This window comes from Chenopodium album, chromosome 4 (genome assembly GCF_948465745.1).
Source record: "Chenopodium album chromosome 4, dcCheAlbu1.1, whole genome shotgun sequence".
Taxonomy (NCBI): domain Eukaryota; kingdom Viridiplantae; phylum Streptophyta; class Magnoliopsida; order Caryophyllales; family Amaranthaceae; genus Chenopodium; species Chenopodium album.
Genome location: NC_137837.1, coordinates 45441694 through 45455098, shown reverse-complemented (window position 1 = coordinate 45455098; position 13405 = coordinate 45441694). Strand labels below are relative to the sequence as shown.

At 33.4% G+C, this 13405-nt stretch overlaps 1 protein-coding gene across 2 annotated transcripts in view; it reads left to right on the top strand.

Annotated features, from left to right (window-relative positions):
- LOC145629116 (protein RST1-like) overlaps positions 1 to 13405 on the top strand; it is a 43877-nt gene that overhangs the window by 19690 nt on the left and 10782 nt on the right. For both annotated transcript variants that reach the window (XM_081681627.1, XM_081681628.1), the window contains 4 exons: positions 927 to 1015; positions 1117 to 1332; positions 1517 to 1594; positions 12297 to 12479. In XM_081681627.1, the coding sequence (XP_081537753.1) occupies positions 927 to 1015; positions 1117 to 1332; positions 1517 to 1594; positions 12297 to 12479 (566 nt within the window). The remainder of the gene's footprint in view (positions 1 to 926; positions 1016 to 1116; positions 1333 to 1516; positions 1595 to 12296; positions 12480 to 13405) is intronic.

The following is a 13405-nucleotide window of genomic DNA, read 5'->3' as shown; positions in this document are numbered from 1 at the left end:
AAGGATAACATTTTTTATTTTATTTTATTTTTTTTAATTACTAAATCCTATATCTAATCAAATTAACTAGTGTTTTTGGAATCTATTGTTCCCCCTGTTCTTTATTCCCTGCCATACTGCAGAAATTTTCTCATGTATTTCCAAACTTGATTTTGCATGAGAAAGTTGTTACTTTCAATGATGGCCACTCAAATTATGTTGAGATATGTTCTGGTTTTACTATAATATTTGTTAGTGGTGACTGGTGGATCTAAATTTGTTCCATATATACTCCACCATGATATATATACCCTGCGAGAGATGACCTGGGTAGACAGATGGCATTTATTGATTAAACATACTGCAAATTAATCTGAGCATGACTAATGCAAGACTAGAAAAACTATAGGGTAAAACTTGTAGTTCCTTGTTGGATATTAAAGGTGCATGGTTACAAATCCAATAAAAGGGGAAAGAGCTGATGGGAAAAAAAAAGAGGAAGTTTCTGCTGAATTTGAAGTGGAGTCATATGATATTATAATTAAAATATTGGTTTAGAAAATAAGTTTATTGTCTGCATATTGAATCAAGGATCTTGTGGTTTTCGTGAAATTTATGCTGCATGCTAAATATGAGAATGGAAAGCTTTGTAAGCTCTATATTTTGTAGGGATTTTTTGTTTAAAGACATGCTGACCTTTGATCTTCTGTTTCATCCACCTGATATCAGCAAAGTATAGTGTTATTCTGACTGTTGTACTATTTATCACAGAAGACTCGGATGAGCACATTGCTCAACAATGTCAATGTAATATAAAATTTGATTTTATAATAAACGTCTGCTGCAATTTGCTAGAGTTATATAGAAAAAGTAATTCATCTGGATCTCAATTCCATATCTTTCCTTTCCTTGATTTGAATATTTTGTGTCATACATTGCTGTCCCAGAAAAACGTTATGCTGCAGGAATGATACCTGGTACTGCTGTGTTTCAACTTCAGTTCAATCAAAAAGATGCTAACCACGGGAAATCGGAAGTAAGCTCATTAAGCTTATATATTGTGTTGTAATGATGTCTGTTGGAATATTCTTATGTTCTTATGGAGTATGTCTAAATCTTTTTACTTTATCTTTCCAGATTGCAGATGATGTATTTGCTAAATATCACAACATGCTAAAGCAAATTTCTGCATCTCTTTATCTGTCAAGAAATATATTGATTGCTCTACTTTCATTGCAATCATGGAAATCCTTTATGCAAAATTGGCTGCACAAATATACATCAGTACTTGTTGTTAAAGCATCAACCAGTCCATTGGATAAAATATCAGAGGCTGCCAATATTATTTTAAAGGTGTTGCTTTTGTTTTTAATTTACGGTTATTTTAAAATGCCTTCATCAAACACCCCTCCACCCCCACCCAAAGAACAAAAAAAAAAAAAAAAAACAAAGAGAGAGAAAGGAAAAGAGACTAAGAGAAATCGATAACAGTTTTCTAAATTGCTTACGGGGTGGATGGTCTTCCTTGAATTTTCAGTGCATGATAAAGGTCGCTGAAGATTCAATGCCTAGGGTGGCTGAGAACATTGCCCTTGCCATAGGTGCATTTTGTATGGTAAGTTATCCCACTTTAATGAAATTGAGTTTAGCCAGATCTGTTGATCTTCTTTTGTGAACGGGTGGTGTTTTTGCCAAGTTATAGACATACACAAAGGGCTAATTATCACCTCAAAGTATCAGACCCACCTATTTATTTCAGTTTTTACAGAAGATGTCATTAATTTTTGTTAGTTTATCTATCAAAATATCAGGGTTTCCAAGCGAATTCTCCTGGTTTTGCTACATTGGCCTAGGCCTTTTTTGAAAGCTAATTATTTAATTCAAATGACATTATTTCCCTAATATCAATATTTTGGGTCTTTTGATTGTCATGTAGACCTTTGTATGGTTTGGATGGTGTTCTTTTGAATTAAAATGACTTCATTTATCCAAACCACTTTCCCACACAAATGCTCTCTTCTGAGCTTACTGGTCATTTGTGTGAGAACGTAGTTTGGATAGATGAATTCATTATAATTCAGATGCATACCATAGTAGGGAGATGAATTTGCTGAAAGCTCGTCTTAAACAATAACCTTGAAAACTATTTCCTCCATCACACATTATTCTAAGTACATCCCTAAAATGGGTGACCCAAAATAACTTTATATCTGTTTTCTAATAACCGTTCACATATCTTTAATGCTAAGAATCATTGCAATCACTTCAGGTTTATCCATTTAAAATCATTTTAAATTCAATATGTAATCTAATACATATAAATGAAGGAGACAATTTACATCGCCACATAAGAAAAAGGTATTATTTTGACCAATGAATTTAGGGACTAACGCATAGTTGTTTAAAATTTAAAATCATAAGCAAATGTGACGAATCAGATTTAAAAATTTAATTTTAATTGAAAGATAGTGATTTAATATTAAAACAAAAATTATCTTTTGATATTAAAATTTTTATTTAAATATCCGACGAATGGGAAAAAGGTAATTCTTTAATTACTTACATCATAAAAATTATTTTTTCTAATAGAAATTTATTGCAAAATTAATGTTTTAAGTTAGAAATGATAAAGTCATCACAAATTCTTATATGTGGTTAGCCACATGGTGGTACTTCACATAATCTCATACAAGGCAATAAATTAAGTAATAGGGGTCATTGTGATGAGCAAATAGGGTTATCTTAACGTATGTAGGTTACTTATATGAGAAAAAGGGGTTATTCTCTTAAATCAATCAATCAAAGCCTTAATCCCAAAAGTGGGGTCGGCTAACATGAACCAAATTTGATTATTCCGTGTAGTCATCAACATAAATCTTTCTCCTCCATCCCTTACGATCCAAAACTTCATCCTCACGTAAATCCATGCACTTCATATCCTTCCTCACTCCTTCCAACCAAGTCATCTTTGGTCTCCCTCTTCCTCGTTTAATCCCTCCATGGTCCCACTCTTCCACTCTTCGCACCGGTGCACCCTCGGGTCTCCGTCTTACATGTCCAAACCAACGCAGACGATTTTCCCTTAATTTATCTACAATGCCCGCCACACCTACTTTCTTGCGAATAACCTCATTTCTGATTCTATCTCTTAAAGTGTTTCCACACATCCACCTTAACATGCGCATTTCCGTAACCTCCATCTTTTTAATATGCTCTTTCTTAGAAGCCCAACATTCTGTACCATAGAGCAACACTGGTCTTATGGCAGTCCTGTAGAATTTTCCCTTCAACTTTAAGGGAATGCTGCGGTCGCATAACACTCCCGTGGCCGCTCTCCATTTAAGCCACCCTGACTTAATCCTGTGGGTCACGTCTTGATCAATGTCACCATTCTTCTGGATGATCGACCCTAGGTACTTAAAACATTCACTCATGGTCAAATCCTTTCCATCCAAACTCACCACTTCATTGCTTGTCCCCCTCTGAGTGCCAAAACGACATACCAAATATTCAGTCTTACTCCGACTTAGCTTAAACCCTCTAGATTCCAACCTTTGCCTCCATTGCTCCAACTTGACATTAACCCCATCCTTAGTCTCATCCACCAAAACGATATCATCTGCGAACAACATACACCATGGAACCTCATCTTGAATTGGTCTAGTTACTTCATCTAGAACCGTTGCAAAAAGAAAAGGGCTTAATGCAGACCCTTGATGCAATCCGATTGTAATAGGGAAATCTTTTGTCAACCCTCCGCATGTCCTCACATTTGTTGACACATCCCGATACATATCCTTAACTAGGTCTACATACCTTCGTGGGATACCTTTCTTCAACATTGCCCACCAAAGTATCTCTCTTGGCACCTTGTCATATGCCTTCTCTAAATCAATAAAGACCATATGAAGATCTTTCTTCTTTACCCTATAAAACTCCATCATTTGTCTTATCAAATGGATTGCCTCCATAGTAGATCTCCCAGGCATAAAACCAAATTGGTTATCTGAAATGCTTGTGCATGCCCTCAACCTTTGTTCAATCACCCTTTCCCACAACTTCATAGTATGGCTCATAAGCTTAATTCCTCGATAGTTAGAACAATCTTGAGCGTCTCCTTTGTTTTTATAAACCGGGACCAAGGTGCTCTTCCTCCAATCTTGTGGGATCCTTGTAGCCGTCCATATCTTGTTGAAAAGGTTTGTTAACCAATCAATACCAATCTTACCCAAACACCTCCACACCTCTATCGGTACCCCATCAGGGCCAACCGCCTTCTTAGGTTTCATCTTCCTCAGTGCAATCTCCACCTCTACTCTCCTAATCCTTCGCACATACTCCATGTTGATTTCTTCATCACTCATAGAGGTATCTCCTATCACAACTCCATTACTTCCATTAAATAATTCATCGAAGTACCCCTTCCACCTGTCCTTGATGCCCTCCTCTTGCACTAGGACCATTTGGTTCTTATCTTTGACACACTTCACCATGCCAATATCCTTCCTTGCCTCTTGTCTTCTCTTTGCCATCTTATAAATGATCCTTTCTCCCTCCTTGGAATCAAGCTTTTCATAAACCTCCTGATATGCCTTTTCTTTTGCTTGGCGAACAGCTGCCTTTGCCTTACTCTTAGCCTCCTTATACGCTGCAAAGGTTTCATCACTCCTACATTTTCCTAAGGCTTGATAGCATTCCCTTTTTTGCTTAATTACTGCTTTCACCTCTTCATTCCACCACGAAGTATCTCTCTGTACCGAAGTTCTTCCCCTTACTTCCCCTAAGACCTCTTTGGCCACTCTTAGGAAACAGTTCTTCATTCGTAACCAAGTCATGTCCGGATCCACCTCTCCATCCCAATCCGCTTCTTCAATTACCTTTTCTGTAAAAACCTTAGCTTTTGCATCCCTTAGGGTCCACCATCTTATCCTTGGTTCTTCTTGTCTAACTTTTTTCTTCGCCTTCTCTTTCAGACGAATAGTCATTACCAATAGCCGGTGTTGGGTGACCACACTCTCCCCTGGGATAACCTTACAGTTTATGCAACTTTGTCTATCTATGCTCCTTGTGAGCAGGAAGTCTATTTGAGTTGCATTTGCTCCATTCCGAAAAGTTATCAAGTGTGAATCCCTCTTCTTAAACCAAGTATTAGCCAAAATTAAATCATATGATTGGGCAAAATCCATAATAGCTTCACCACCGGCGTCCCTCTGCCCATACCCAAAGCCTCCATGGACACTCTCATAGCCATCTCGGCTCGCCCCAACGTGCCCATTTAGATCCCCTCCAATATATAACTTCTCTGAGTGGTGGACACCCTGCACCACCTCGTCTAGGTCCTCCCAAAATTGTCGTTTCTCTTCTGCATCTAAACCCACTTGGGGAGCATAAGCACTGATAACATTCACAATCTCCTTGCCACATAGCAACTTCAGCCTTATCAACCTATCGTTCTTCCGATAGACCTCGATCACCTCTTTTGCCAACCTCTCATCGAGAACCACACCAACTCCGTTCCTAGCTCCACCATTCCTTGTTCTGTGGCTCGTTTCTTGCCCAACATACCATACCTTATACCCCAAAACCAAGCCTCGAGCTCCTTCTCCTGTCCATCTTGTCTCTTGGAGGCACATGATGTTCACGCGTCGTCTTTTCATTACTTCTACCAATTCTGCTGATTTTCCCGTAAGAGACCCCACATTCCAAGAACCAATCCGCAAACTAAATTCTTTTCTCCCACGCTCCCTCCTGATCCCAACTCCAAGCCCTTGATTATTTGACACCACAATTGGGCAATATGGCGCGTCGCTTCTGGGCGACGACCTAGCAACCCTTACATACTTATCACTGCACCCGGGTCTGGGAAGTGCAGCGCGTCGCTCAGTAGGGAACGCCCCAATGGCACGCCCTTGCTCATTTGACACCACACTCGGGCAATGTGGCGCGTCGCTTCTGGGCGACGACCTAGCAACCCTTGCATACTTATCACTACACCCGGGTCTAGGAAGTGCAGCGCGTCGCTGAGTAGGGAACGCCCCCACGAAAATATCTGTTTGGCTCATGTCATGGGATGTGACGAAGTTTTATACTGGCTGTCACTGGCCTACCGTAACCCTCCTCCTTTATCCAGGCTTGGGACTGGCAGCGGGAAACCCACTGGCGGGGTTATTCTCTTAAATAAGTGGAATTATTTTTTAAAACAAAAGAATAGAGGTTACTCGAATAAACAAATAGGGTTATTTATTTCTAAATATTTGATTTTACTCTTATAATGAATTTAGGTTACTTATATGGACAAAATGGGATTACTCTTATGATTAAATGAGGTTACTCATACATATAAATGAAAATTACTCTGATAAACCAATGTGGCCAAATCGCACATACAAGACTAACCCTAAAATTATAGTAAATATTTTATAAAAAACTGATCGCACTGGTTTTATTTAGTTTATTATATTTTAAAATTCCACTTCAGTTATCATCTTTGTTGACTTTTGTAAGGTTGTATTTGTTATTTTATATAAAAAAAAAACAGTTAAGGTTTTTTTTAATGTATATTTTATTATTTTGGTTGTCTTTTTCTAATTTAATTTATTGGAAAACTTTAAATCTCTTACGTAATATGAAATGTAAGTAGAATTAGTCGGATGCTTATTTTGTGATGTATTTATATGTATACTACTAGTTTTGTCCCAATGATGTCCAGTGTTGTTAAAATTTTAGGATATATACTTTTTGGCTCAAATTTCAGATCTTATCACATACGAAGTACTTTATAAAGGGCATATAATACTTATAATAATGTAGGATATTAGGTACGATATCATTGATTTATACAAACTTTTTTTTTTTTTAGCTTTATTAGGGAATAGAAATAGTATGAAGTAACTATCAAAAAGTTAAATATATTTATATCAAACTTACGTAGTTAAGAAATATATATCTTTGTAACTTAGAAAAAAAATAGAAAATTATAACTTTTTTTTTTTTTTTTCGTATTTGTTAAATAGAAATAAAGTACTCATAAATGGTTAAGCCATATCATAAATGAATCCTATTGTAATAATATTTCAAAATGAATTTTATGATGCAAAAATTACAATTATATAAGATGTGTAGTGAAAATTTGAAATTATTTTATGTATGTGAAAGGCTAAATGTTCAATGTTCATTTAAATTAAAACTCTAAAATAATTTTCTATGCTAAATAATTTATTCGATATCTCTTACCTAAAATCTATCGTGACATGTTTATACATAGTTGTGGCCTGTATGGCGCGCCCAACATTTTGGCAAAATGTCAAGTGTCGTGTCGTGTGGTTTAGCTGTGTGACTCAACTTTATTTATTAGTTATATAATTCATAATGCTATTTATATGTATTTTTTGGTTGTTAACTTGTTTTATCTTTTAGTTTTCAATGATAACTATAACTTTTCTGTGAAAAATGTATGCTAAACTTAGTTATTTCAATGTCACTTTTAAATTTTAATGGCACTAGCTCAGCGTTTGGTATCGCTTTAGTTATCCGTTTTTCAAAATCATATGATATAATCAATTAAAAGTTAGTCAAATTTATTTAAATCATGATAGTTTTTCAAAACACTTTTTTCTTGTTTCTTGTATTTGTTTTTTCATAAAACTAATAAACAAAAAACTATGTCAAACAAACCCTTATTAAATTATTTTAAAAACAATAGTGTCCTCTTGAAACGTCTTTTTTTGTTTTACTCATTTACAAATAGTGTCCTCTTAAAGTGTTCAAAATGCTTATTCCTATAATCTTCTGAAAAAAGAACTTGTAAAATGATTAATGAAATAACAAATTTTTTCAAAACAGTTAACATTAAACAAAACAACGGTAGTAAAGAAAAAAATATAATTTATAAATATTCTATCCAATTGAATGCCTAAAATAATAAGGAAAACAATTGATACTAAAAGCTAATTAAGGAATAATTAATGGAACATGTTTTGGGAAACAATGCTCTTTTTTTTTTGTTAGAATATATTTGGTTTATTAATGATTGTCTTAAAGTAATTAAAACATAATTATGAGACAAATTAAATAAATTATTTTACCTTCATGGTTTCATTATGGTTTAATCATATTTATAAATAAGCTTTTGGGAATAGCATGAAATCAATCCATAATTCACATCATTCACGTTTCAATGAAAGAGCTAAAAATAAGTAGCAATTGTGAATTGTTTGATTCCAATTACTTTTTCATTTATCATAGTCACTAAAAAAGACAATTCTTCATTTTCTCGTTGTTCATCTTGTATATATGATCATGTTCCAAATATTATTCACAAAGAATTGGACATTAATGTAATTGATTAGCTACTTACTATTTTTATATTAATGTATACTCCGTAATAATTTAATTTTATTTTATTTGATACTTCCTTCATTTTTATTTAATATTTGATTTATTTATTTATTTTTATTCAGTTAACACTATTTGACTTTTACACTATTCACAAACAACACTTTGACTAGCTTTATTATTTACAACTATTAGGCTAGTATTCAGCCCGTGCACTATAGAGGTTAAATTTGTTTGTATTTTATTTATTTATTTTTTTATGGGAGGATTGCTCAAGTTATGTTTGCCTTTAAAAATAAAAAAAAAAAGAATTTTTTTTAATGAAGAATATATTTATGAAAAATATTTCCTTAAAAAAAACAACAATATTTAAAAAAATATTTATATCAAATACAAATATCTGCTTGTAGAGTAGAATATAAAAATTTAGAAAAAGATAGTTTTTATAAAAAACCAAACTAAGAAAAAATAAAAGAAAATTATTATAGAAAATCGAAAAAAATTAAGCAGAGTCAAACATCAAAGTTATGAGCTTTTAAACCAAACAAACATGATAACATTTTTAAAAACCATAAACTAATACAAAAACTATATTAAAATATAAATTAAAAATTTATCTAATCCAAAAAATAGTTTGTGGACCTAATTCAAAATATAACCATAACAATTCTATGTATTAAAAAAACTTCTAAAAAGAAAAAAACAACAAAGTTTTGTAAGATTTTTTTTTTTAATCTTTGTATGTAGTCCACATCCAAGGTAAAAAATAAACAATCAAAATTTATTTTAAGGAAAACCATATAAAAATTACAATATTAACCATGTTTTTGAAAAAATAAAACAAAATTATAGAAGAAATTGTGATTTGAAAACAAATAAAAAAATGGCAAATCTGTAAATATAGAAAATAAAAATGAAATAAACAATGTAATAAAATATCTTTGAAAAAAGCTAGATGAGATTCTAAAGCATATTTCTTTTAAATCATAGAAAAAATAAACGAATTTTCAAGAACAATTTTGTAAAAAAAAAATTTCAAAATCAAATTTAATATTAAAACCATTCTTAAATAAAAACGGAAACATAAAACGGAAAAAAAAAAATCTAAAACTACAAATCTTACTTGTTAAACTTTTAAAAAAAATAAAATTAAAAATTGTACATATATTTAAAAAGATCCACAAAAAAGTCTAAACAACAACTCGCCTAGAATATAACTAAGCACAAAAATCATCAAATAAAATAAGGTATTTTGTAAATAAATTGGAAAAAATATAAAAATTTAAATAAAAACCACGGTGTTAATTTATAGCAAATTTTAGTAACGAAAAAGAAAAAAAAATTATATAATCCTTCTGTTTCAAAAAAAATTATGCAGACCTTTTGTTTCCAAACACAAATTATACATATCTATTGAAAAAAAAACATAATGAAAAAAAAGGAGAATTTATTTAAGAAATAATTAAACATAAAATCATCAAAATTTTAACTCAAAAAATAATTTCGAAACAAATTTGAAAAATGAAAGTTTAAAATAAATTGTAAACAAAATTCAGAAAATTTTAACTTGTGTGCTTTTTTGAATGCAAGACCACCAATTTTGTCTTGAATTTCATGTCATTGAATATTTAATCTGGTTGAAATAAATTGCAATAAAAATTATAAATTGAGGGTGTAAAAGAGGAACAATATAAAGATGGAAGAAACAAAGAGAAGAAAGGTGAGGGGGAAAAGTAAACTAATTTTCAACATATTTCTTGTATTGAAAATTACAAGAACCAAGAGATACTTTGAAAAGAAAATAAAATGGAAGAGATGTCTGATTGAATTTTTGTCAAATAAAAATATTATTTTTAAAACAGGAAAAACATGGAGAGGACAAGTGTCCTTCCAACTTCATGTTTTAAAATAGGAAAAATTGCGGAAAATAATACAACCTTTGGCCGATTCTTTTTTAATAATACAACCTTTCGATTAATTATTAATATTACAACCTTTAGGGGGTGTTGAATTTTAACAGGCAAAACAACTTGTAACCTGTTGGACAGGTTACCCATGACACGTGTTGTCATGTAATTGGTTAAAATTAACTTTTAATAAAATAATTTTAATTAAATCTTTCAAAAAAAATAATTATAAAAAAAAAAAATCACCCACCAGGCCACCACCCTGCACCACCACCTCTCCCCTGTTTTCTTCACTCCCCTGCCATCACCACCCAACCATCAACAGCAGCACCGAACCACCCCAGCATCTCCCTCACAACCCCACGACCCTACTCCCTCACTGCCACCACTGCGCCACAATCAGCACCACCTCCAAGCACCATCAATCATCATCCCATGAATCGCCTCGCCAAACACCACAACAACTCCCATCATCTTCGCCATGCCAACAAGAACAAGCAGAGCAGCCACCACGACTCCAATCGCCACCAATCACCACCAACAACCACTAACCTGAAACCACCTATCCCCTGCATCATAGCAGCTCCACCACCGCACAAACTTGCATCTACCAGCCACCAAATCTTCTCCCTCAGTCATCCAACATCGACCACATTAATTGCAACAATTCTCAACTATCGCTGCTCCAACACCATTGCAGGCGCATAAGCGAACCTCAATTAAGCCCCAATTTGATTGGAACTGTTCGCGGGCGTGCATCCATACATCGCGGCCTTGATTTGATGCTCGATGATTGCTGTTGAGGATAAATGGTGGTGATGATTCAATGATGGTGGAGCTTGGTAAAGTGCGGTGGAATCGGGGCTGTGGTGGTCGATTTTCGCTGGTTAGGGTTTCGCTTGGATGGTTGGTGCAACGGGTAAGAGGAGGTCGTGGTAACAGGGGGGGTAGGTCGGTGCGTGGCGCGACGGGTGAGGGGAGGTCATGGTGAGCTGGACGTCGGCCGTCCAGTTTCTGGGCTGGGGAAGAGGTTAGCTGCGTGAAGGGGAGGGGGAGAAGGAATGGTAGTGTCGTGGTGAAGGTGGTGGCAAGGGTGGTGGATTTTTTTTTTTTTTTTTTATATAAAAGTTATTTTATTACTTAATATATTTTTAAAATAAAAAATATTAAATAATTTTTTTTAAATCAAATTAAATTAACAAAACCAATAAAATAACGACACGTGGCATGGTAACCTGTAAAAACAAGTTACCAACCGGTTTTGCCTGTTAAAATTCAACACCCCCTAAAGGTTGTAATATTAATAATTAATCGAAAGGTTGTATTATTAAAAAAGAACCGGCCAAAGGTTGTATTATTTTCCGCAATTTTTCCTTTTAAAATATTAGTATTAGTAAAATAGTTAAGTGGGATCTTGTTTGAATCGTCTCAATGTATATTTTATTACTATCCACTATTTTATAGCTTTACAATGTCGGGTATTAGAGATATTAATCGTTAAAGTACATTGGCAAGCATGATTAATGAAAGATGTCAACTAAAAAAAAAACGGAGGTAGTAATAATTGTCGTACAACTGGTTGGTTCACTTTTATCTATTGCTTCAATTTATTGTTTTCAACATAGTGGACCATCTTTATTTTTAACTCATTAAATTTCAGGTTATTGTTATAACTAATGATGTAAGCTATTTTTAACTAATGTTTGACGCATACATCGCGTGCATATAAAAGCTTGTCCCCAAGTAATATGGGACCAAGCGATAATAATTGTGTAATTATAAAAATTACTTTATGATCATCATTTATAATTTTTAAGCCCAAAGAAAAATATTTAATGTTGAAGAGATAAAATTATTACTTTTACATATAAAAACTTTCCAATCTTTCTGATGTCTTCAATTAAACATGCAATTTTTATGTTACTCGTTCTGTATATGGTCTAGATTACTAGAACATGATTTATTTTCTGTTATTTTGGAATTATGCTTCTTTTCATTATTAAGAACATGATATTGATTGGTATAGTATGTTAGTTACCCTGAGGTGTTCCATCTTAACTTTTGCGATTTTTTAAGATTTTGCCCGCGTCTGTTCATCATGTTAAAGTCCTGGCTTCAAAGTTTCTTTTGGACTGGCTTTTCCAATATGAACATGAGCATTGCCAGTGGTCAGCTGCAATTTCTATTGGTGTGATTTCAACTTGTCTGCATTCAACTGATCGTCAACAAAAACTCCAATGTGTGAATGGGCTTATTGAGGTATATTTGTCATATTACTTTTATTTCAACCCCATTTTTTAATAATGGGCTTATGTGTTGACGTTTCTGTGGCTTAGTGCATTTCATTCTTTGATCTGTTCATACTATGCAAATAATAAAACTGCATGGTTAAGCGGTTTTTTTTTTTTAGAATCATGCCTTATGTATCCTCCGTGTACAGTGCAACTTGTCTCATCAATTAAAATTCCTCTTACTGGTGTTTAAGTTCTTTTAATTAATTTGTTCATCTACCTTCTCTGATCTCTTCCTTAATGTGCGGTTAAGGGGACATGCTGCACTTAAAAAAAAAAAAAAAAACTAAAAAAAGAGAGGAGGAATTAAAAGACTTTCATCTAGACCTTTTATCTGGTTTTCAAGGTTTGAAGTCAAACTGAAAAAGAGGAGGAATTAAAAGCATGATAAATTCCTCTTGGGGGTGCAAGGTTTTCAAGGCAGCGATGTTTATGCTTTCAGATCTGGTTGATGTAGGGGATTCTAACGCGTATTTCAAGCCGATAGTTTTTCTGGCCGATTAGGAAGTGTAGTTAAGCTTGTGGGAAGGATTGCTGGGGGCTAGGGTTTGATGGATATGCTTAGGTTTGTAATTGATAATAATTATAGTAGTAAAATATATATATATATATATTTTTTTTTTCTTAAGGAATATGGTATTAATTAATGTTCATATTACAAAATCGTTGAAATATACATAAGTCTCTGTTCTGTTATCATCCAACTTAGTTTCTCCCTTTGTTATCATTAATCTATTTGTCACTTGCTAATTCCCATTTGTAAATGCTATGGAGATTACAAAATGTTACTAAATAATATATAAGCTAACCCAACGCTTAGTATAGGGGTATGTCTAGGTCGAACCCAAGGGAATGCGGTATAAGCTAAAGTCTCAAGTTAAGCTATTCTGAAGC